General features: G+C 37.2%; 1 protein-coding gene across 3 annotated transcripts in view; it reads left to right on the forward strand.

Moving 5' to 3' along the window:
* Ttk (TTK protein kinase) overlaps positions 1-26,002 on the forward strand; it is a 42,686-nt gene that overhangs the window by 7,685 nt on the left and 8,999 nt on the right. For 2 of the 3 annotated variants that reach the window (XM_005406915.2, XM_005406917.1), the window contains exons 5-16: positions 910-1,053; positions 1,474-1,588; positions 1,748-1,820; positions 1,909-2,003; positions 3,704-3,791; positions 4,826-4,946; positions 10,862-11,010; positions 15,463-15,599; positions 16,965-17,109; positions 19,641-19,727; positions 24,173-24,330; positions 24,620-24,771. In XM_005406915.2, the coding sequence (XP_005406972.1) occupies positions 910-1,053; positions 1,474-1,588; positions 1,748-1,820; positions 1,909-2,003; positions 3,704-3,791; positions 4,826-4,946; positions 10,862-11,010; positions 15,463-15,599; positions 16,965-17,109; positions 19,641-19,727; positions 24,173-24,330; positions 24,620-24,771 (1,464 nt within the window). The remainder of the gene's footprint in view (positions 1-909; positions 1,054-1,473; positions 1,589-1,747; positions 1,821-1,908; positions 2,004-3,703; positions 3,792-4,825; positions 4,947-10,861; positions 11,011-15,462; positions 15,600-16,964; positions 17,110-19,640; positions 19,728-24,172; positions 24,331-24,619; positions 24,772-26,002) is intronic. The other variant, XM_005406916.2, reaches the window with a different exon arrangement.

Below are 26,002 nucleotides of genomic sequence, written 5' to 3' on the forward strand. Positions count from 1 at the left end.
AAAGAAATAGAAGACAGTAGATCAACTATGTTAACTATCCTGTATATACATACATACATACAAAATTTCTCCTTCTTTTCCTTCTCTTTTCCCACATCCCAGTTCCTCTTTACCCTTGAGCATTTTGGTAAATGGTCACAACTAGAGACCATACTCATAAGTGAAATAAATCAGACCTGCATGTTCAAGCACCGTATAGCTCACTAGTGTAAAACCTGAAAGAGTTAGGGGCTGGGGATTTAGCTCAGTGGCACAGTGCCTGCCTGACAAACGCAAGGTTGTGAGTTCAATTCCCCGTAATGAAAAAACAAAACAAAACAAAACAAAAACCTGAAAGAGTTAATATAAACTCGGAGGTATGACAGACATTGTGAAATGATAGTTTTTTTTTTTTTTTTTAATTTTGAGAATGGTGTGGCTAGGTCTGGTAGCTACTGGTTAATCTTTATCATGATTTTTTTTTTTTTTAACAAAAATCCTTATAAAAGATTTCTTTTAGCAAAGATGACAACCTATTCTTGACTAGGTGTATCATAAAAGATTGCTGCTCTCCAGACTGATCTTAACATTTAGAATTCTCACCTGTTTGTAATGCTACGTTTGACCTTTGCTTTTGTTTTGCTTTCTTAAACTTGTGTTACTTCTGGAAATGAACAGTGATGATAAACTAATACCATGTCAATTGTGTATTACACAACAAAACTATTTTGACATGAATTATTATCCAGAGAGTTGACTATATGCACAGAGAGAAAGGACAGATTGTTTATTTGTCTCTGGGATAAAGCATGTTAGTGTCTGACAGATATTTTTGCTTTAGTCTTTTAAAGTTTTTCTTAGGTCCTAATGACTCTGAGGATGTGGGTGACTGCTGCATAAAAATGACAGTTATTTTTTCTACTTTGTTAGGTAATTTCAAAAAAAGTAAACAACTTCTCCATAAAGCTGTGGATAGTGGAGCAGTACCACTAGAAATGCTGGAAATTGCCCTGCATAATTTAAAACTCCAAAAAAAGCAGCTGATTTCAGAGGAGGAAAAGAAGAGTTTCTCGGGTAACTACTAATGTGTGCTAATACTTTCCTGTGATAGATAATACTGCAAGCAAGAGTTCAGGATAATATTACAGAAAATATTCATTTATGTGGAAAGGTCAAAATCTTAAGATTAAATTATAAATGAAGTAAGATTTTTTTTTAGAAGTAAAATGGTTTTACAACCTTGTTGAAATTTATTTATTTATTTGTTTTTTCCCCTTAATCAAAAAAACCAGAGAGTGGCTTTTAGAAACAAGAATATACTGCTACCCAGGAAAGACAGTTATACACTTAGAATTTGAAGAGATATAATACTTTGTATTATCTGTTAACATCTTCATATCTGCACACCTTACCTGTGGGCAAATACTTATATTTTTTTTTGTGTGTATCCCTTAAGCTCTTACAAATTTAATCATGGATTTGAAATTTTTACAGCATCTACAGCATTAGCTGCCCAAGAATCATTCTCCAGTTCACTTGGACATTTACAGAATAGAAGCATCGGTTGTGATTCCAGAGGGCCAGCCACTAAAGCCAGGTTTTTATATGGGTAAGAAAATGGAACCATTTTCTTACATGTTCATCATTTATATAAGTATCTACACATATATGTATGTCATGTAACTATAGTAACAGTGCTTAGCAGTAAAGTGGAAATACATTTTAATATTACTCTTTGGACAATTGAGGGTATTTTCTTCCTTTTTAGGGAGAATATGCCTCCACAAGATGCAGAAGTAGTTCATCAAAATCCCTTGAAACAAGCAAACAAAACTAAACGGGTGAGTTATTTTCAGTCTACTTTGATTAAGGTAATCGTGATGAATACCTTCGTTTCTCAGTTACTTAAATCTTTCAAAATATTTTTAGTCCTGCCCATTTGGAAGAGTCCCAGTTAACCTTCTAAATAGTCCAGATTATCAAGTGAAGACAGATGGGTCAGTTATGCCAAGTTTTACAAAAAGGTATGTTTGAATTTTAACTTTTTAATTTATATTTAAAGACTGATGGAAGAATGGTCTTAAATCTTTTACTGGGTCACAGTAATTATTTTTAATTACTAATCAGTAATTACTAGAAGTTACTGAGCTTCTAAGTGCTTTCTCTAGGAACAAAAAAAAGGAGAAAATGACTTTCTTTGCTCTTTTCCCCTCATTAAAAATACTCACTAACAGAACTAATAATTAATTAGGAAAGCATATTAGATAAAATTAAGTGACCATGAAGTTTAAAGTGATGCAACATCCCTACAGTTAATATTCTGCACCCTGGAGTGTTCTTACACGTGGTAGCCTCTCTGGTGAGGTTCTCTTCCTAGCGCATAGTCTCTATTATGGGGACATCCAGCTATTAGTGGGAAAGATGATATGTTCATTGATTTGCTTCACAGTTGATGGCTTCAAGAAATGGGACATGGCTTGGAGGTTTAACTTTGTTACTTTCTAGCCATGAGGCCCAGGGTTCAATTCCTGCCCTGATAAAAGAGGAGTAAGTTAATTCATGTCTCGGTAAGGTGCTATATCCCTTTAGTTCCAGCTACTGTGGAGGGTAAACCAGAAGGATCTGTTCAGCCCAGGGTTTCAGAACCAGTCTGGGCAGCATAGCAAGGTCCTGTCTCTAAAAAAGTGGGACATCGTAGGTAGTGAAATACTGTTCATCACATCCAATTTGTTCCCCTTCCCTTAATTTAGATGCTTATTCCCTTATAAGAATTAGGAATATAATAGTGTAGATCAGCTAAAGGAGAGTTTTGCGGCTTATTCTTAACTCTAATCAACATGTGTAATATTTTTATTGGAAAAATCTTGTTTTCCAAAGAATCATTTTGCAAATAAACTTGAAAGATAACTTGATGTCTTCAGTAATTAAAGTCCTTTTACCCTTAGGCCTTAACTAAATACTGGTATTTAAGGGACAGTTTGGTTAAATACTGCCCCCCTTTTGTCCTATTGAGGATTGAACCCAGGTCCTTTGCACTGAGCTATAGCCACAGCCCTTTTTTTCAATATTTATTTTGAGATAAGATCTTGCTGAGTTACTAAGTTATACAGGCTGGGCTCAAACCTGTGATCCTCCTGCCTAGACCTCCCAGTGCTGGGATTATAGGCATCTACCACTATGCCAGGAAACGCCATGATTTTCATTTCATATTGTTCTTGCATTTCAAGTATCAGTATAAATGAAGTGTAAAGGAGATTTCCTCTCATTCCAAAAGAAATAAATCCAAAATAACCAAAATGCCCCCAAACTCCAACCATATTCTTAGTACCTGTTAGCATAGCCTGGTGCTAGGTGTACGGAGGCCCACAGAAGAGTTCCCTATTCCCTGGTTCCTAAGCTATCTGTAATCTGAAATGTAGTTTCACCTGCATACTTATCCTGTCCTACATTTTTACTGTAATCCAGCTGTTACTTCTTAGGTAATGAAGACAATGACAGGTGTCTCCTTATTGCTTTTGTCATTGCCCAATACCTAATTTTCTAGCTTAGTCACTTTTGTATTAGAATCATATCAGTTTTAAAACTGGCTTTTTGAGAGATTCTTCCAACTTAAAAAAGTATCTATTGTTAAAAAAGCCAACTTTAAAATGAAAATACATGTATATATACCTAAAAGATTAATTTAAAATTAAATATTAAAATTATTCTGTTTCATGGGTAATAGGCAGATCTCTGGATCAGAATGTCGAGATTTGATTATCCCTGCATCTAAACCAAGTGGAAATAATTCCTGTGAATTGAGAAATTTAAAGGTATTTAAATATTTATGTGAAATAAACGTTCCTGGTCTCAGATTCATGTAACTTTTTCTGGGGAAAGGGTCCAAGGCTTACTATCTGCAACAGTGCTCCTGAGACAGGAGATACAGGACCACAAAGGGGAGGTGATACAGAAATCCTAGATGGTGCTTCTTAAAGGTTAAGGTGCTAGAACAAGGATCAGCTATCTCTTGGGAGAACCATGAAGTGACATTTACGAGGCATACGTTTAAGCAGATTAGTTGGGAATAGCTGGGGAGCACAGATTCTTTTTCTTGGTATGTTTAATTGTATGGTTTTGGTAAGACATTTAGGAAAAAACCAGAATATTAGGGCAGGGGTAAGGGGATAAGTAACTGAACCGGCCTTGGTAAGGCAGAGAAACTCTGTGGGAACTTCAAAGACAGGAAGTAACTTTAGTCTTGGTGCTCTGTGATTTTTTTAGTGGTTATTACTATTATAATACTTGACCTAAGCCTCTGGGATCATGATAAATGTATTTTCAGTTTTATAATCTTGTAGTGTATCACTCCTCCAAGGTCTTAGATGCAAAATATTAAGTTTTTCTACTCCTGGCTCTCTTAAGAGACTCATGCTTATTGTGAGAAAAGTTTATTCTCTGCTTTTAGAATAATTACTGTCTTGGGGTTATACAAATGTTAGTTTTTATGAGTGCTGTTATTTTTGGAGATAAAATACAGTCATTAAACAAAATAGTTAAATTTTCTCCTGTTGCAAGGCTTGGTCTAGATTGTATTCAAACTTTCTAACCCTTTTTTTCTTTAAGGGAAGTTATTTTAGCAATTGAATAATATGCCCACTGAAAGCCAGTTGGCCAAATTTATGGTTAAGGCCCTTTCTATTCTAAATGTAATTCAGGCTGTTAATATTTCTGGGAGTTTGAATCTACATATAAGATAATTGTGCTAGCACTCTTTTCATGTAGATAATACTTTAATATATTGAATAATAAAACAGTACTAATACTGTTAACAGGACTTCTTTTGTATCTCTTTTTTTTCATGTAGTCTGTTCAGAATATCCGTTCTAAGGAATCTCTGGTATCAGATGAAAAAAGTTTTGAACTTAATACTGATTCAGTAACTCTGAAGAATAAAACTGAATCAAGTCTTCTAACTAAATTAGAAGGTAAGAGTGACAGAATTAATACTTCATTCAGTTAAGAAGATCACTTTATAGTTGGGAAAATAGCTACCTAAGAATTGTGGTATGAGATGATCTTGGATTAAAAATATTGGTTCCTGTAGTGAAGGGAGTTTGTTTGCCTACAAGATGCATAAAAGGAAGAAAAGAGGGAAAATACAATGAAACTAAATTATTTTTTACATTTTGCTTGACAGATTTTCTGGAAAGGACGCAGAAGCTGTTTATGTGGCAACTCTCCCTCTTGTCTTAGACATGATTTTCTACTACATGGGTACTATAATAAATGTTCTAGGAAATATAGATGAATGAGACAGTGCTCCAAGGAGGTTGTAATTTAATTATGGAAGATAAATAGAGATATATAGGGACCAGGGATATAGCTCAGTGGCATAGTGCTTGCCTGGCAAGCACAAGGTCCTGAGTTTGACTCCTAGTACCAAAGGAAAAGAAGAGAGAGATATATCTAAATATAATGCTGGGTGGAATGTAGAGATTGTTATAAATGAAATCAGTAAAGTAGGAAACTAATTTGGTTTAGGGAAAACAAGGAAGTAGTCTGTATAGGAGGAGAAAAAATTTGAAGAACTATTAGAATTTAAATGGGGAAATTATAGTAATGAAGTATTTCAAAAGGAAGGAATAGCTTGGGTAAAACATTTTGGGAATAATAGACTGTCTAAAAATGCTGAAAATTATAACAGGTAGTTTAGAAGTTGTAAATCAGGCTAGGTCAATTTTTTTTTTTTTTTTTTTGTCTTTTTGAGACAGGGTCTTGCTATTCAGTTCAGGCTGGCCTTGAGCTCACTCTTAAACTTGTAACGATCCTCTTGCCTCAGCTTCCTGAGTGTGGGATTAAAGAAATGCGCTACCACACCTGGCCAGGGCTAGGTAAATTTAGAATGTCCATCTTAATTTTTTTTAGCTTGCAGAGTACTATTTAAGATTGTTCATACAGGGTCATTGATAGAATCATTATGTCCAGGCTCAGTTGTCAGAATAGGGCTGAGGAGGAACTTTGGGACCGGGCGAGTCTTGCCCGACTGTATGCTTTGTACTTTCCTGCTTTTAATCCTCCAAGCCCGGTGTCTAGGAAAGCCTCAGTTGCAGACAAATAGGGTAGTTTGTCATGCTGTAATAGTCTTTTTTCAAGTTATTCTTTTGATTAGGAACAGGTTCCTACTCCTAATATTTAGTGGAAATTGTTCATATTTTATATTTTGTTAATAGCTTTTAAAACTGGTGTGTTAATCAGTTATGTGTGCTTGTTAGTACTACTTATTTGATATCAACTTAGTATTTTCCAATGAATGCTCTTGAGTACAGTATACTTATTTTATTATTTGCTTCCTCACTTGCCTATTATTTTTGTAGTACTGGGAACTGAACCCAGAACTACCTTTCACCCTGAGCTACATGCCAGCCCTTGTTTTTATCTTCAGACAGGGCCTCTAAGTCCTTCAGTTGCCGAGGCTGAGCTCATACTTTTGAGCCTCTGTTTCAGCCTCCCAGAGTGTGGGGATTACTAGGGTGTGCCATATTCTCGCCCCACCCCCGCTAGTTAATATAATTTAATCTGTATTAAAATAGAAAATCACCCAGATCACTAGTACAGCCCTGTGCAATATCACAGGTGAATCCGCATTTGTAACTAATCCTCCTATCGAGAAACAGAACATTTCTAGCACCCCAGCAGCCGACTTGGTCCCCTCCCAATTTCTCATTTCTAACAACCTACAACAAAACAGAAAATACTGTTGATATCAAATAAGTAGTACTAACAAACACACATAACTGATTAACTATTCGATTGTGTCTGCTTCTTTCATTCACCCTTGTCTGTGGAACTCATCCATGATATTATAGTGTCTAGTTTTCTTGCTGTATAGTATTGATGTACAGCTTTGGGTGTTAAACTTTGTCTGAGTGTTCAGCTTTAGTCTGGTCCACAACAAGTAAAGAAGAATTTGGGGGGGCCAATATATGATGTAGACAAAACTTGCTCTTTCTTTTGGATTTTAACATACTAAATTATTTTATAAAATAAAAACCATGATCCCAAACTCAGTAATTCAATATGGAAATTTATACATTTGCCCAGTAATAAAACACATGTCTTCACAGGTGCACACATGTGGGTAGGTTGAAGTACTATTGGTAATTGGTGTGTTTTACTTGCCATGTGAAACAAGTGCAAGTAACACTTACACAGGGGTTTGGGTTTTTTGTTTTTGTTGTGTGTTTTTTTTTTTTCAGGTGGTACTAGGGATTGAATTCAGAACCTTCACGCTGACCTATATTCTCAGCCCTGTTTCGTTATTTCCTTTAAGATAGTTCACTAAGTTGCCCAGGCTAGGCTCAAACTTGTGATCCTCCTGTCGCAGCTTCCAGAGTGCTAGCGATAAAGGCACGCAGCACCTTGCCTGGCCTACAGGCAGGTTTTGACTGGACTGTGTAGTGGCTGTGGGAGGTGGAGCTATCACTGCACTGTCATAGCCAACCGAGTCATGAAGAATATTGCCAAAGCTCACAGTAAGTTCACAATCTTGCAGAGCCATATGACTAGCTGACCGGGGACATGTGCACCCTGTGGGCCAAGTTGGACACACAAATATGCTGCAGTTTATCCAATTGTACGGGGGTAATAGGGTTTTTAAAAAATTTACTGGATAATACTACAGATATTTTGGTTTGTCCTTTGGTTCATATGTGTACACATTTCTACTGAGTGTATACCAAGAGTGGAACTGCTGGGATAGAGGGTGTGCATAAGCTCAACTTTGATAGTTAGTGCCAAAGCTCCCAAAGTAGTTGTAAGACTCTTGGTCAGCGTGTTACTTCTGGCTTTGTATTGTCAGTTTTTATTTTTATGCATTCTGATACTGCTATTGAATATCTTTTATTATTTGGGTATCCTCTTTGAAGCAGTGGATTTTTTTTTCTTTTTTTTGCAGGGGGGAATAGTGTCTCACTATGTAGCCCAGGCTGGCCTCTAACTTGTGTCAATCCTCCGGCCTCTGTCACCCAAGTCCTGGGATTACAGGTCTGCACCACCACACCTGGCTGAAACAGTTGAATCTTGCTCATTTTTCCTATTAGTTTTTCTTTTTTATATGTGCCTGTGTGGTGCTGGGGAGGAATCCAGGGCCTTGGGCAAGCTGAGCACACGTTCTTCCACTGAGGGACACCCGAACCCCTCACTGATTTTATTTTTTCAGCGGTATTTATCTGAGCTAGATAGAAATCTCTTTTGGATACAGGTATTACAAGTAAAAGTAACTTCCTGTTTTTGGGTGCAGGTTTTTAATTATAAGCAATTCTTAATTTTGATGTATTTTACTTACCAGTCTTTGCCTATGGGTGAGTACTTTCTGTGGTTTTAAACAAATCTTTCTGCACTCCAAGGTCAAAAATATATTTATATTGTTCAGATTTATGATTTTACCTTTCACATTTAGGTTTGTTTTGCTTGAATTTAATATTTATATGTGCAGAAAATCCAGGGTCGAGATTTTTTTCCATATATATATATATCTGTTATATATATATATCAGTTTCCATATATATATATATCCCAGTAGCATTTATTGAGATCATCTTTTTCCTCTCCGAATTTTGGTAGATAAGGTGATTCTGTGTAGGTGTCTGTTCAGATTTGTCTTGGTTACTTTCCTCTTGTTGCTGGGACAAAATACCTGATGCCCAAAATTAAGGAAGGAAAGGTTTATTTCACTTACAGTTTGTGGAGGTTTCAGTCCATACTTGGCTGGCTACAAGGCAGGGTGGCACATGGCAGAGGGCAACCATTCAAGGCAGTGCAACACAGCAAAAGCAACAAGCACAAAATGGCAGCAAGCAGCCTCTTCCTCTCCCTTACATATGCAAACTATCCACCCCAGGGCGGGTGTAGCTCTCACACCCACAATCAACCAAACTCTAAAAGCCTGCCCCATGGCCACATGAGTCTTTGGGGGGACACCCAGACACAAACCATAACAGGATTCTTTTTTGTTCCATAGTAAATTTTGCCTTTGTGTTAATAGTGTCTTTGCTACTGTAATTAAGTCTTAGTGCCTGTTAGCATAAATCTTCCCTCTTTGTTTTTTAAGAATATTTTGACTATTGTGGGCCTTTTGGAGTTCCATATAAATATTAGAATCTACGTATCAGTTTCTACTTTTTAAATAACGTAAATTTAATTGAAATCTAATTGAACCTCTAAGAAAATATGGGACAGGTTGACATCTTTATTGTTCAGCTCTCAGGTCTACCAAACTGTCATGTCCACTCATTTATTTAAAACATTGAGAGAATCCTTTTCTGTGTAGAAATGTTTCTGTGCATATCTTTTGCTGGATAGTGAATTTTTTTGATACTGTGACAATGGATTTTTTTTTTTTGAAATATTGCTAGTATATAAAAATATGATTGATTTTTACTTAGGTACAGTGACATTGTTAAATTCACTGAATACTAATAGTTTTCTCATGTATTCTTTGGACTTTTGTGGAAATGCAATTGTGTCGTTTGAAAGTAGTATCAATTTTGTTCTTTCTAGTCCCTTAGCTTTCTTTTTTTTTTTTTTTTTTTTTTGGTCTTATTACAGTTGCTAAGACCCCCAGTATCATTATAAAGAGAAGGAATGATAGGTGGCATACTTTTTGTATTCCTAAATTCAAGAGAAAATTTTCAGTATTTTAACCTTAGTATGATGATTGCTGTAGATTTTTTCAGTCTCATGCTCTCTAAACTTGGGCCACACTGTAGATTTTTATAGCTACTCTATCATATTGAGTGGATTCTGTTTTATTTTATTTTATTTATGTTTTGATTTTTTTAAAATTAAGTTTATTGGTATATTTTAGGTATACATAATGATAGCATTCACTATAGGGAATTTGAATCTGTACATGCTCTAACTTGATTTTTTTCCCCTAGTTGGGTTTTGTTAACACCTAGATTGCTAATAGGTTTTTATTACTGGGTGTTGAATTTTATCAAATCTTTTCCTGAAGCTATTGAGTTTTTCATATTTTCTTTCTCTATTATGTACTTAGGTCAAATTACATTTATTTAAGGATAAACCACTTTGGCTATAGTAATTTAATATCTCATATATCAGTTGCTAATATTTTGCTTAGGACTTTTGCATCTATTATCATGAGGGAATAAGTTTTTTTTATATTTATAGAGTATTAAACATATTGCTGAGGGATTTTTGTTTATAGGCCCTTAAGAAAGTAAATTATAGGCTAGCAAAACTAGGGATCTATGAAAACTGATACATTATTTTCTGTTTCCAGAGTGTTTAAGTCTGAAATGGTCTCTGACAAAACTGAGTGACAGTTAGGAAGGTGGTTGTGCCTCAGCTTTGTAAAATTTATTTAGTGGAAGCAAACTGTTAGTAGCTGGCTTAAGTCTTTTTGGTTTTGTCTTTTTGTGGGAGTTTTTTTTAGGAGGGGGTTCTTTTTGTTTTATAGTACTAGGGATTGTAGGGCTATTTATTGTCAGCTTTTTTTTTGAGACAGACATTTTATGAGTCGCCCTGCCTTAGGCTCCTGAGTAACTGGAATTACATGCTCACCTATTTCTTTGTGTTATTTTATTTTGTTTTAATTTTATGAAAAAAAACTCGCAAAAGTTCTTAATCAAATAATAAAAGAATAGCAATAGTTATTATACTCTGTATAGTTTATAACATATTATATTATTTAGGATTAGTTTGTTTTTGTCTTTTTTGATGTGAGATCTTTCTATGTTTCATGGCTAGGCTTGAATTCAAGGGTTCCAGTGGTTCTTTCATCTCAGTCTGCAGCAGGGATTACATATAGTATCACCATGCCCTGCATTTATTATCAAATATCATTCCTTTTTAATGACAGCAACAAATGTAATTTCAGAAACTAAGGAGCATCAAGAACCAAAGGTTCCAGAAAGCATGCAGAAACAGTGGCAACCTAAGAGAAGGTCAGAGTGTGTGAACCAGAGCCCTGCTGTACTTTCACATCAGCGACATATTCCAGACATAACCCCAAAGGCTGATACAGAGGTAACTTTCTTTTCCCTGAAAGTACAATATTGCATTTATTCACAATGCATTTCAAACTTTGGTGACCATGTTATTTTCTTTTGTTAAATGCTTATATGCCATATTTTATGAAACAGTTTACTGGTGCAGGGGTTGGCAAATGCCTACTATAGTCTGTGGTCCAAATCTAGTTTCCAGCCTGTGTGGATAAAGTTTTATTGGAACACAATCACACTCATCATTTACTTATCTGAAGCTACTTTTTGTGCCATAAAATCAAAGTTGAGCAGTTGTAATGTGTCTTGGTTACCTTCAATGAGGAGACAAAATACCTGACACCCAAAATTAAGGAAGGAAAGGTTTATTTAGCTCACTGCTTATGGAGGTTTCAGTCCATACTCGGCTGGCTTCAAGGCAGAGTGGCACATGGCAGAGGGCAACAGTTCATGGCAGCAGAAGGTAGCAAAAACAATAAGAGCACAAAGGAGGAGTGGTAGACCAGAGCAAGCCTCTTTCCGTCCTTTATATTGTAAGCAGGTTACCCCCATCCAGGGGGCATGTAGCACTCACATAATCTCCAAGCCCTCCTTTTGCATGGCTCAGGATGAATACAAAGTAAGGACCTTGGCTCCCTGCAGAATCACATGGCTAACCTTCTAAAGTTCTCAAATTGACACAATGAAGGACATCCCAGAAGAGTAAGGGTATGTCCTTTTCACCCGAAGATGCAGAGCTGCTGAGTCACTTAGCCAAGCCTCTAGACTCCCCAAGTTGACATAATGTATCAATCATAACCCAAAGGAAACCATAGTCCTGCAAAGTCTTAAGATATTCGCTGTCCAGTCCTTGACAGAAAACCATGTGCTGATCTCTGCACTAGTATATTATGTCAGCGATTCACCAGTTCCCTGTGGTCATACCCATAGACAAAAATGAAAAACTATCTACTACACAGTCTATATAAATTTGTATCATTTTGTTTTTTGTTTGTTTGCAGTACTGAGAAGTGAACCTTTACTCCATTCCTAGCACTTTATTATATTTTCAATTTTGAGACAGAGTCTCCCTCAGTGGCTAAGGTGCCCAGGCTGGGTTCAACCTTGAGATCTTTCAGCCTCTGCCTTCCAGAGTGCTGGGATTACAGGCATACACCAGTGTACTGACTTGAATTTGTAGCAGGTTGAATGATTATGCCCAGTAGCTCTTTTAGATGGGCCGATCTGGTAAGCTCCTGGAAAGCTGTCTGTATAGTCGCGGTTAGTTAGACTAAAACCTCTCCTGACTGGTTCTTTTCAGTGACTTGCAGTGGAGGAAGGGAAGAGGCAGGAGGGCCTTGTATTCTAAGTCAGGGATTCTCTCGCACTGTGCTTTCCAGATCACTTTACACTCTTCACTGAGGGCCCTAAAGAACTTTGGTTTATGTGGATTATGTTTATCTTGGTTCAACCAAAACCCAAGCAAGACATTTAGAAATGTTTGTTGATTAAAAGTAACCACTGTAAATGTATTACATGTGAATATAAATACAGTGTAAGAATTTTTTTTTTCTTTTTTTCAGTACTGACCCTCAAATCTACTGCAGCCTCAGCTCTTTTGTATTTTAACTGAAGCGACTTTTAAAATTTTGAGATAAGGTCTTGCTGAGCTGCTAAATTGTTCAGGCTAGGCTCAAACTTGTGATCCTCTTGCTTTAGCCTCTTAGAGTAATGTGTTTAGGTATGTGTCACCACATCTGGTAAAATAAGTATTTTCTTACAGTAGTTGCCATAAGAAAAATGGCATCATTGTACAACTTTTGTGAATCTTTTTAGAAGATGATTCTTGTATCTACTTTCACATTTAATCTATTTTATTACATTTCATATAGCCTCTGGAAAACTCTAGTATATACTCATGAGAAAATAAAAGTGAAAAAATCCAGTGTGGTCTTAGTATACTATGAAAATATTTTTAATCATTCAGACCCCCTAAACATGTCATAAGAGGACTACTCCCTCCCCCAGATTTCCTGGACCACTGATCTAGGTAACAGGATGTTAGAAGAAAAGGGTCCTGATAGTTTGAATCATGGATCATAGTAAATAAGCTCTCCTTCTTTTCTTCCTACTAGAACTTGTAGACCCAAGAGGCTGGTAAAGAGATTTAAAACCGTTTATTGGGGCCACTGGCATAGCTCAGTGGTAGAATACATGCTTAGCGTATGAAAGGCCCTGGGTCTGATCCTTACATCCTCGAAAGGGGCAGGGTCATTAGGGAAATACAAATCAAAGTCACAGTTTTTCACCACTTCATAGCCACTAGCATGGTTGTAATTAAAACAAAGCAGTTAACAAGTGCTGAGGCTCAGAAGTATTGTAGGACTCTTATAATACCATTGGTGGAAATGCAGAATGATGTAGTTGCTTTGGAAAACAGTTTGGCAGTTCTCCAGAATAGTAAACATAGGGTTTACATGCTTGTAAGTTCACAGTAGCATTTTCATGATTGCCAAAAGGTAGAAATAAAATTTCTATCAACTCATGAATATGTAATGATACATTCTTACAATGGAATATTGTTGCCAATGAAGTAATGAAGTATTGCTACATGCTACAACATGGATGAATCTTAAAAACATGCTAAGTTAAAGAGTCACAACACAGAAAACTGTATATTATATGATCTTGTTTATGTAAAATGTTCATAATAAATTACAGACATGGAAGTGGATTAGTGGTTGCCCGGCACTGGGAATATTGACAGATACAGTGACTTCTAATGGGTAGGGGGTTTCTTTTCAGGAGATAAAAATATTCTGAAGTTTGATAGTGGTTAATTTACTGAACACCATTGGATAGTAGACTTAGGGGAAAAAATACTAGCCCGTTTCTTGGAGTTGCTGCTTGTCCAGATACCCTCTCAAGGGATAGTTCTTTTTGTGTCACTTCTCACTTGCTTTAGATCTGTGATCTCCCCATTGCTGCGTCCAGCCTATTTCTCTTTTTTTGCTAAAGGCCTGCTCTTTTGAGGATTCTGTTTTGTAGATACGCAGTCCTAGCCTTAGTGCTACGATTTCTGAAAAGCCTAATGACTCTCCATCATTCTTTGTAAATATTAGGCCCTAGGTCACACAAAGCCCCACAACCGTCCTTGTTTTTGCTGACTTCTACACCTCTGTGTATCTCTAGTCCTACAGCCGGCCTTCAAATTCATTATTCCTCTCTTACAAGTATTCCTAATCTAACTTTAACCACCCACTCCTATACCCTCATTTCTGACCTCCAAAAAATTAAATGCAAATACCTCACTATATAGTCACTATTTTTTCCATTTTTGTTACTTAATAATCTTACAACAGCAGCTTCTCAGTCGCATCCTCACCACTAATCCGAGTGTGCCTGTACACGTGCGCATACATACACACACACACACACACACACACACACGAGAAAGTCTTCAATTTACCCAGCAAAAGAACTTTATTAGTTATCTTCAAAACTTAAGAGGACTGCAGTATACAAAATGGATGAGGTTGAGCCATCATGGTTTTTGAGAGCCCAGTAGGGGTTGACATTGTAGTAGAGAAATCAGTTTACTCTAAATAACTGGCAATACTGGTAAGCAGAACTGTCCCTATATTGAAATGAACCTCTGTAGACAGAGGAATGCTTAGTTACTACATATTTTCAAGGAAACTATGGTGTTCTGTTTGGCTGAGATGCTGTGGAGTAGGGTTGGTAAACTTTACAGAAAGAGTTAGTAGGTTTTGCAGGCTAGATGGCCCCTGTTGCAGCTTTTCAGCTCTGCTATTAGAGGAGGAGAACAGCCATAGACCATATGTGAACAGATACACATCCCTGTAGTCCAAGAAAAGCTGGTGTACAGAAGCAGGTGGCAGGCCAGATTCAGCCGTTAGCCTGTTGTTTTCTGATCCCGACGGTCAAGGATAGTCCTTCATCATCTTTTGGGGATTTATCCGAGATGAACCACACAGGTTCTATGTGTCATATAAGAGAAAACAATACAGATAGACTTTTGCCATTTTGTTTTTTGCTAAATCATTAGTACTTACCTCTTTTTTTTGTTTGTTTTTTGGTGATGAGATTGAACTGAGGTCCTCACACTTGTGAAGTATATGCTCTACCACTGAGCTACGTGCTTCCCCTGCTGTTTTATATTGTAAAAAGTTTAATACCTATTACAAAAGCTCCAGTAGGGAAGAATGTTAAGTCTTGTTTTGTTAAACTGTTTTGTGTACCTTCCCTTCACTTATAATCATTTTGAACAGAATAAGTTAGATTTGAAAGTTCAGAGTAAAAGAGCTATATTAAAAAATTATTGAAAAGTATAAAACATATATGCTTATCTGTTTTAGTATGATTTTGTTTTTCATATTTGCTATTATTTTCTTTTAGATTAATAATGCTTGTTAAATTATCGAACAAGTTACTAATTGAAAAATTCTAAATCATGACTTTTTAAATTTTCTTTTAGCAGAAACACACCACTGCTGAGCAACCTACCATTTCAGTTTCAAAGCAGTCGCCACCCTTATCAGTGCCTAAATGGATTGATCCAAAATCTGTTTGTCAGACACCAAGTAGCAATACCCTGGATGATTACATGAGATGGTAATTACCTTTGGTACCTAGTTCAGGACTCAGGATGATAAAGTAGGAATAAGATGAACTTTGAGGCCAAATGGATCTGGGGTTGAATCTTTGCAAATTATTATTTTTCTCAGCATCATGTTTTTCATCTGTAAAACATGAAGGGGAGAGTGGTAATGATAATATTTTAATATTATATAGGATATTATAAAAGATAACAATGTTATGAAGAATGATTATGAAGGTAGTATTGTCATATTTGTATTTATAACCTATAAATCTTCTAAGGAAGCAACCTTTAATAATCTTGCATTTGTCTTGTGGATACCTCTCTTACTTAGAGATACTTTAAAGCAAGGTCATCAGCATTCCTAGGGTGGATAGAGAATGCAAAAATACCATCATGAGGAGTGTTAATTGGAATGTGATTGTTTTTTGGAAGAGGCTGGTTTACAGTTCACATAGTTCTGAAGGTATTCAAATTAGCAAAGACTTGAGTAGATAGGAATAAAGGATGAGTGAAATTGGATGGTCAGTACTCATTAACAGGAAACACAAGGAGTATTACAAAAATAAAGGGGTGTGATACATCATCTTTAGCTGGTGGCTATATATTTATAATATGTTTTTAATGACTTCGGTGACAGTTTAAGACCATGATATCTTTGTGTTTTCATGATGTATCTTTGATCTTAGCTAGACCTGGTCTCTTTTCACAACCAGAGGGTTATCTATTTAGTATAGTTTGGGGATATATCGCCTCATTTTACTATATTAGAATATTTTAAAGAATGATTGCTAACTAAAATAATGATGTAGATGTTTCTTGTGATATTAGATTATTTATTGTTAATATTTACAGACATCCTTTGTGCCAAGTACTATTGTAGAGGTAGAACAGACAAGGTAATGGGTTGTAGGCAAGGTAGGAAGCGAAGGGCCAATGTGTATTGAACATACTGAACAAGTAAAGGCAGGACTTCTCTTGGTGTGTGATTAGATATTTTAGCAGATTATAGAACATTGTTGTGCTAAAGCACTCATACAATCTTTGCTCATTTACATGCTGGTCTGTACTTTAAATTCTTGCAAAGTAATACTAACTCCATATTTTAAAAGCCATCTTATTTACTTTAGTAGTAAGGATTTCTTGTCTGATCACCAAAAATTAACTTCACGAAGAACTCTCTAATATAAAATATTTGGTGGTGATGTCGCTGGAATAAATAAAGATTAGCTCTAATATAAAAACTAACTTGGGTTCTGTGTGATGTAGCACTTTTAAGTCTGTATCAGCCTTTTTTTTAAACACTTGAACACTCAATCAGAATCTTGTTCTTTTAAATTTGTGTATTTTTAATTGAGGGTGAAAACGATCTCTCCTAGTTTTAGAACTCCAGTTGTCAAGAATGAGTTTCCCCCAGTGTGTCCGCCCTCAGCCCTGCACAGCCGATTTGCCTGCTTCCAGCAGCAGCAGCAGCAGCAGCAGCAGCAGCAGCAAGATCCTGTTACTCCTCTGCAGAACCTACAGGTTCGAGAAGCTTTGCTTATGATGACTTACGTTATGTACAGTCAGACAGACAGACAGACCTTTCTCAGAACAGTATCTAGTTGTTAGGAAAGGTCTTAAGAGCTTTTGATAATCCCAGAAAGGTATGCATGGTAAATTTGAGAGCAGAAGCTAATGGAGCTGTTCTTGTTAACAAGGTGCAAAGATCCAGTCTCAATAATGGAATAAAATTCCTCTTATAACTGAGTTTACTTTCTATTCTATTTACTATTTAATTCAGGTCTTTGTGAACAGCTCCATTTCACTTGTTAATTAATAAAAATTCATTTGGAGAAGTAAATCTTCAAGATTTTGAAAGTAGCAAGAAGAGGTGCTACTATAAACTAACAAATATTTTGGTGAGGCAGTTGCATTACTATATGAAAAAAATAAATGAGACACTCTTGACACCAGTACCTAACTTTAGTGTATAGTAACTCTGAGAGACAGCTTCCTAGACAGCTGGCCTGGGCATAAATCTTAGCCTCACCACTCACCAGCTATGTGATTCTTTTTTTTTTTTTTTTTTTTTCCTCTAAGTTACATAAACTATTGTGCCCATTTCATTATCCATAGAAGAGGGAGAAAAGCTACCTACCCATAGGATAGTTGTGAAGAGTCTATTAGTTAATATATGTAACTCTTAAAGCAGAACACAGCACTTAGTGTATAATAAATACTGGCAGAAATTGTTATTTAAATAAAACAGCAAGAACTAGGAATTACCTAGTTTTTAAAACCAATTGATGAAAACTTGATAAGAATCAGAGTGAGGTGGTTATTGGTCTGGGGAGGGAGGAACGGGGAGCTCTGCTCGGTGGGCGCAGAGTTTCAGTCTGTGATAATGAGAATTGGGACTGGATGGTGGTGATGTTTGTACAATGATGCAAACATACTGAACCCCAGTGCATTGTACTTGAAAATGATTAAAATGGTAAATTTTAGTTTATGTGGTAAAATGGTAAATTTAGTTTAATTGCCACAATTTAAAAAAATAGAGGGCTGGGGATTTAGCTCAGTGGCACCCCGCCTGCCTGGCAAGTGCAAGGTCATGAGTTCGATTCTCGGTACTGGAAAAAAAAAAAAATAGATCCCTGAATTAGCCTATGGTAGGTTATTTTTTACAATGGAGAGAGTTTTGAGATAATATAATTATATAGTAAACAGACATGATTTAATTTAATTCAGAACACACTAATTGAGCTACTATGTATGCCAGGCCCTGTTTGGGTCAAAACTTGGAACATGCATCTGAGGACAAGAAGGGGCTTGAGGCACCTTCTAGAGGAGGCAATGTCAGGAGGGAAATGATGAGAGGTCAGGCAGGGTGCAGCTGGGGTCAGGGCAGGGCGAGTGTCAGGGTTCTGATGGGCCTTCTGGGTTTTCTCCTCATGGGGACAGGAAGCTGTGGTAGAGGTTAAAGCAAGAGAATAAACAGATCTGCTTTGCATTTTGAAGAGGGTGTAGGAAGAGGGTGTGGATGTCCTATGCAGGAAATGAACCTCACTGGTATTGAATAGTGTTAAGTTAGAATTCCTCCCTTCTGAAAGCTTCTGGCAGCCATGGGAAGGAGCTCAGACTGCCTTCTTCCCTAAGTGGTGTCTGAAGTTTAAGGAAGAACAGAGAAGACAGGAAAAGGAAGGAGGCAGGGAAAACCTTGATGAAATTACAGCGTATGTATCTATCAAAGCTTCATATTTTCTTCTGGGAAAATTATTTCATGACTCAACAGTGTCTTTCCACCCTAGAGGCTAAAAGAAAGGAGACTCCTGGGCTGGGCCCATCGTTCAGTGGCACAGCGCTTGCCTAACATTTGAAGCCTCGAGCTTTGGATCCCAGCACCACCAAAAAGAAAGAAAGAAAGGAATTAGAATCCTTTATCAAAAAATTTATGTTTCAACTTTTTTACTAACTTAGATGAGTTGTCAGCACACCGGCATTTATAGGCGCTCAGATCTTCCACCAGAAGGAGCGGGTGGAAGGGAAGATGTATGGTACATCAACTGCAAGTTCGCTGGGGAGGAGGTGCGGTCGGGAAGAAGTGACTGGCTGGCACTCAGCTGGAGGAGGGGCCCGGGTGCTGCAATGTGTGCCTGTCGGATTAGCGGGCGCTCACAGTACCTCAGCACGTTCCTTTGTTATGTAGTGCCAGAGCAGAAAAGAATGGAACTGTAACCATGTATTTATGTATGTGAGAGGTGTAAGGAAAAGAAAGATAAAAAAGTGATAGTTCATGAGTTTGTATGTTGGATTTTAAGTGTTTTTTCTTCTTAAATTTTCTATTTATGTTCATGAGTAAAGGCCAGTTACAGGACATCTTAGAAGTTTATCTATATATTAATTTAATAAGTTTATTTCTTTAATTAAAGTTTGCTGAGCAAGTTCACTTTTTAAATAGTGTAGCATGTCTCATTATTTGAAGATAATTTTAAAATTGGGCACATTTCACTGTATGAAATGCAAACTAGTTTCTTAGGTATATTCTTTGAATTTATGTATATTTTAATTTTTAGATTGCAGGATCCTCAAGTGAATGCATTTCAGTTAAAGGAAGAATTTATTCCATATTAAAGCAGATAGGCAGTGGAGGTTCAAGTAAGGTAAGTATCTTCAATTTAGGAAACAGAAAATTTTAAAACTTTTTTTTTCTCCTAGGGGTCCATGTAGTCCTAGAGCCAAAAAAAGTCACCTCATGCTCTGACCTCCTCCTCCTCCTCCCCCAAGAAATGCAGATCCTCTTGGGACCTCACTCTTAGTTCCAGTCTCGAGCCTTTCCCTCCACTCTCTGGTGCTCCCAAACGTATTCTCTCCTAACCTTAATAATGTGAGTGTGCACGGCAAATGACCATTGTGTGTTACCACAGAAGACTCTTTCTCAAAGTGACTCCAAACATGATGTGAATTACTAACATGCTTAGGATCATTCAGCAAAGATTTTCACTAATGGATTTGTTCTGTTTGGTGTATGTGTGTGTGTTTATTTCAAAACATGTCAGTAAGGGGCTGGGGATTTAGCTCAGCGGCAAAAGCGCCTGCCTGGCAAGCGCAAGGTCGTGAGTTCGGTTCCTGGTACCGAAGAAAAACCAAAAAAAAAAAAAACATGTCAGTAACAAATGAGTTTCTTGAATTAGATTCTTTCCTAAATTCCTCTGAGTTCTAAACTTATATAATCCCACCTTTCCTGAAGGTGGGCATGGCAGTACACGCCTGTAATCCCTGCACTCGTAGAGGCTGAGGCAAGAGCATCACAACATTGACGCTAACCTGGGCAACTTGGACCCTGCCTCAAAATAAAAAAGGCTAAGGATGTAGCCCAGTGTGAAGACCAAGAATCCTTTCCTGAGCACTCATATCCCGAAGTAGGCTACCAGTCTGCCAGCTGCTTCCACCGTCACAGCAGCATCTGCTCTCTGAATCTAGGGTTCACTCTCAGGGGTCTGTGATAGATGTTGCGCACCACTGCGTTGCTCTGCACATATGTACCTCCCTTTTCCTCTGCCTGTGTTTCCCTCTGTCCTGTAGTTACATCATCAATGGCAAATCAATGAAGGAGACTTGAGATCAGATCTTAAAAAGTAATAAAGTTATGATTCTAATTCTGTATGGATGGAAGGCGTTTAAGCACTGTTTATATAATGAATTCTCATTCTCTTAAATCTATTGCAGTCAGTTTTTTTACTTAGTCACTCACCAAAACAACTGTTTTGAAGATATATAACCTCTTCTTTTTTTTGAGATAGGGTCTTGCTATGTAGTTCAGGCTGGCCTTGTTATCATAGTGATCCTCCTGCCTCAGCCTCCCGAGTGCTGGGATTATAGGCATGTGCCACCACGCCTGGCAATAACTGGCATATTTTTGCTAAATGTAGTTCTTAGCTTTGGTTTTAGGTTATGTTAGTATTGCAGATGGTTGGCTTGCTCGCTGTGTCCCTCAGGGTTTTTCCTCCAGTTGCCCCTCTGCTTTCACTCCTCACATATCTGACCCCAGTGATGCATTACCTAGGACTCTGGCCTTGTCCTTTTTTTTTCTGTCTCTAAACTCACATTCCTTTGCTATTCTCCTCCAGTTTTGTGGCTGTAAGTCCCACATTTTGCCAACACTTTGCAGCCTTGTTTTTCTGGTTCAGGCTTCTTCTTTCAACTCTAGACTTACGCATCAAATATGACTGCTCAGCACCTCTTTTGGGCTACAAGGCCTTTAAAACAGAATGTGCAGCTGTGACTTGTGCTCTGTGGTCTTTCCTGTTGCAGTGAATGACAACTCCATTCTTCTAGCTGCTTGACCAAAACCAGCTAATTGGTTTTTCTTATTCTCATTACACATGTAGCCCATCAGCAAATCTGACTTGTTCCAGCTCAGAATGTCTCCAGAGTCTTATTTTCACCAGCATTAGGACTTTGGTTGGAGCAGCTGTCATCTTTTCACTTCGTTTATGACAGAGGAGTCTTGCTGACTCAGCCCCCGCCCTCCTGGTCTGTTTGAACGCAGCAGTTACCTCTGTAGGTTTCCTCCTGGCTGTGCTCAAGTGTCTCTTCCCTCAGACTTTCCCTGACTGTTCTCTGACACTGCCCCTTTCCAGCCACCAGTGTTTTTCATTCCCCTTTGCTTGTTCTTTGTAGCTTATCCGCTAATAGGCTCATTATTGATTTGGTTTGTTGTTTATATCCCCTGCCTTGAATGTGAGCTCCATGAAGAAAAGGGGTGCTTGCCTGTTTGCACAGCGGCATTAGCTCCAGTGGCTAGAACGGAACCTAGGACAGAAAGAGGACTGAATTAAAAGGGCATGTAGGGTAGGCATATGGCTCAGTGCATGGCCCTGGGTTTAATTTATGGCACCAAAAACAAGCAAACCCAAACAAAACCAGCAAGTTGTATACTTTACCATGTGGGGCAAGTCTTCAGTAAATATTAATTTAGTCTCTTTATCCGTTCCCATTCTCTTGTTCCTGTTCCCCTTATGTCAAGTTTCAGAAATGGGAATAAAGGAATAATACATTGATTTTTACCAATTTCTTTTAATTACCTGATTTAATTGCTTTAGTAGAAATTCTCTGTCCAGTATTTATTCCTTGTTAGTTATATGACTGTATTTTAGTGATGTCAAGGTATTGACACTTATTAGAGGGGTTCCTTTGGTGGCATGTTTCCAGAGGATGCACAATAGCCCTAATGGTGCTCTAAACATTGTTTACTTGGAGGCTAATTTTATTAAGTCAAGGGCCACCTGATAGTGCTATGATGGACTCATAACTTCTGAGTTATTTTAAATTATCATTCAATTTAATTATGGTGGAGTTGAAAAAAATCAATATGCATTAGAGAAAGAGGTAAGTTCGGGCAGTTATCAACTTATACTGCATTAAAGCATGTACAGCAGTCATGGAGCTAAGATCTTACATGGCTTCAGTTCCATCCATGATTCTTCTGATGTATCTGGCAACTTTAGCGTGTTTGAAAAATGTCCACTGTACTTTGTCCTGCGTGTCTTCAATGATGACAGCAGACATTTGACATGCTTCAGATGCACAGCAGAATACTATGGGTCATCTCAGTTAGTGTTTAGCACTGGAGAGGTTGGACTGCCGAGCAGAGTGGAGCTGCTGTTTGCATGCTGCTATTTAAAAGTTTTATGTTGTGTGCGTGTGTGTGTGTGTGTGTGTGTATGTGTGTGTGAGAGTGAGACTTTCTATGATGTTCACACTTTATGATGGTAAAGCCTATTTTATTGTATGATGATACCACCCCGTAGCTTACTAAACAGGTGTACAAATAAGACATAACCATTAACTCAGGGTTCTGGGCTTCAGTATTACACCTTACACAGTAATGCTCTCAATCCTTTTAGACTTATGAGGCTCTCTGCCTTACACAAAATGACTTTTGTTGCTCTGTATTAAGAGTCCTTTTGTCTCTTTCACTCTTATTTTCTGCTGCCTCTTACCCTATCACTGTTTTGTGCTCCACCTCCCTCTGATTTTCTGTGTGTCAAAGTAAAACCAATAACACTTCCTTACAGAATTCTGTACTTAATAATTAAAAGTAAGCCATCTTTGTGGGCTCAGTGGACGTTCATTACCAGTGTAGTCTGTACTTGTGACCCTCAAATGTGCTTCATCCTCTTCAGTCCTGTTCAGTGTCTGCTGGGCAGTCAAGGTTAAGTGACTTCTTACTTCAGTGTCATGGTAGAGACATGAATATAACTTGCATGTGCTAACATTTTGTATTTGAATTCTTGAGGTTTGAAAACATCATCCTGGGGGCTGGGGATTTAGCTTAGCGGCACAGCGCCTGCCTGGCAAGTGCGAGGTCATGAGTTCGATTCCTGGTACCGGGGAAAAAAAAGAAAACATCATCCTTACTGCACATTTAGACCAATTAATAGGGTTTCTTTTCAAAATGATGTCTGTTCTATCAAATTACTTCAAAATCAACAGTCCATTGAGCCAAGGCAATTTCATCTGGACTTTATAGATCCTGACAGAATATTTAAGAGAACATATTCCTGCAAACTTACCTTGTTTGGTTTTTGGGGTTTTTGTGCAAACCGAGACCTATTCTACTTTTTATAATTGAATATGTTGATAGCTTACAGTTAATTTTTTTTAATATTCTCCCATCACATGAATGAACTTGTCAACAATAGACACAAGGGAAAAAACTTATTATCTAGGAAATGACTTGTCTGTTTATTATAGCCTTAGTAACTGTGAACACTTCTGAATGTCTTCTTCACCACATCATTTCCATGGCTAAGGCATACTAAAGAGTGTTATGAACGTATACCAAATTAAAAGTACTTTTCTTATATATTGATGAGAAAATTTTTAAGTTTATACTTTTGAGTTACTGAATGTTCATTATCATGTGGTTAGAAGTGAACTATTTCTTATGATTTTTTTTTTTCCTTCTATATTCAAACTAGGTACAGAAACTTTTCATTTTTCATGTCAGTATTTCCTTTAGAATTTTCTCAATCTAAAATTATTTCCAATACATTGTGCTAGTGGTATGTACTGAACTTTATCTCTTTGTTGTGTTACATAGGTATTTCAGGTCTTGAATGAAAAGAAACAGATATATGCTATAAAATATGTGAACTTAGAAGAAGCAGATAACCAAACAATTGAAAGTTATCGGAATGAAATAGCTTACTTGAATAAACTACAGCAACACAGTGATAAGATCATCCGCCTTTATGATTAGTAAGAATCTGTTTTAATTAATTAATTACATTTATTTTTGCCTGTTTGAGACAGGTTTTGTTATGGAGTTCATGCTGGCCTTGAACTCACTTTGTAACCCAGGCTAGCCTCGAACTCACAGTGATCCTCCTGCCTCAGCCTCCCAAGTGCGGGGATTATAGGCGTAAGCCACCAAGCCCTGCTTTTTAATTTAAAATAAAACCTTTTTCCTGTAATTTTAGGTGAATACTTAGTAAATCTTGCTATAACCTAATCATTTATTTTTTATTGCTTTTATTTTTAATTGCAGTGAAATCACAGATCAGTATATCTACATGGTAATGGAATGTGGAAATATTGATCTTAATAGTTGGCTTAAGAAGAAAAAGTCCATCAATCCATGGGAACGCAAAAGTTACTGGAAAAATATGTTGGAGGCGGTACACACAATCCATCAACATGGTATTTTGAAATCTCTTCATATGTGTAAAGTTAAACTATTTGTTAATAGTGTCATCCTAGAGAAATATGCCTACAACTTTACTGGCACCTTTTAATGAAATGAACTAAACAGTTAAAAGTGTATTTAAAGATGAAGGAACAAATCCATGTGTTTTGTTGGCAATACTTCTACTGAGCTACATCCCCAGCTCTTTAACTACATTCTGTTTCAAGACAGGATCTTGCTACATTGCCCAGATTGGTCTTGAACTTACAGTCTTCCTCTCCCAGTCTGCCAGAGTGCTGGGATCACAGTTGTTTGCCACTATGCCCAGCAAACCCATTTCTTAAAACAGTGTGAACTCAAAGGATATAGGACATAAACTCAAGTTCCTATATGCATAAGGAAAATGTACCTTTATCAGTGTTGATGTAATCTATGCTCCTTATCTCCAAATGCATACTGTGTATCTAAGACTTTAGTGTTCATCCAGGCATCTTGAAAATATGGCTTGAAAATATTACTTCCCTCAGTCTCCTTTTGATTTTGTGTTATATGTCCTATGTGAGAGTTGTGGTTTCTTTCAACAGATCCTTGCTCTTAGTTCTCTTTAAAACTTTAAAAGGTTCTGTGCCTTTTAAAATAAAACAAAACAAAACAATTTATCTCCTCTTCATTTTCTCTTCCTGTAAGTTAAAGGTCACTGATCAGTGGTCACATCAAGGCTTTGGGGATGGAAGCGCCAAAGTACTCAGCTCACACTACCTGGCAGTTATAATCACCATTTTCTCGGCTGGGCAGGGAGCAGCAGTGGGTAGACTCTGAGGCCAGACTCATGGCTTCAACTCATGGCATTATCGTTTAGGCCTTATGTCCTTGGACAATTTACTTAAACTCAGTTTTCTTGCTTTAAAATGGATATAATAGTGCTATTCATCTCAGCATTGTTGTGAGAATTAAATAATCCATTATGATTTAAAAACTTAGAATGGTGACTGGCCCCTAGCAAGTGCTGTGAAAGTGTAGCATATTTAATTGTTTTTTTTTTTTTTTTTTTTTTTTTTTTCCGGTACCAGGAACCGAACTCATGACCTTGCGCTTGCCAGGCAGGCGCTTTGCCGCTGAACTAAATCCCCAGCCCCTAGCATATTTAATTGAGTTGATTAAAAAAAACCAATGTGATCCATAGATTGTGAAATGTTTCTGCCTGCAGAGTATTTTACATTGTCTTATATAATGCATTTTTTACTT

This window comes from Chinchilla lanigera, unplaced genomic scaffold (genome assembly GCF_000276665.1).
Source record: "Chinchilla lanigera isolate Chin_1 unplaced genomic scaffold, ChiLan1.0 scaffold00101, whole genome shotgun sequence".
NCBI lineage: Eukaryota > Metazoa > Chordata > Mammalia > Rodentia > Chinchillidae > Chinchilla > Chinchilla lanigera.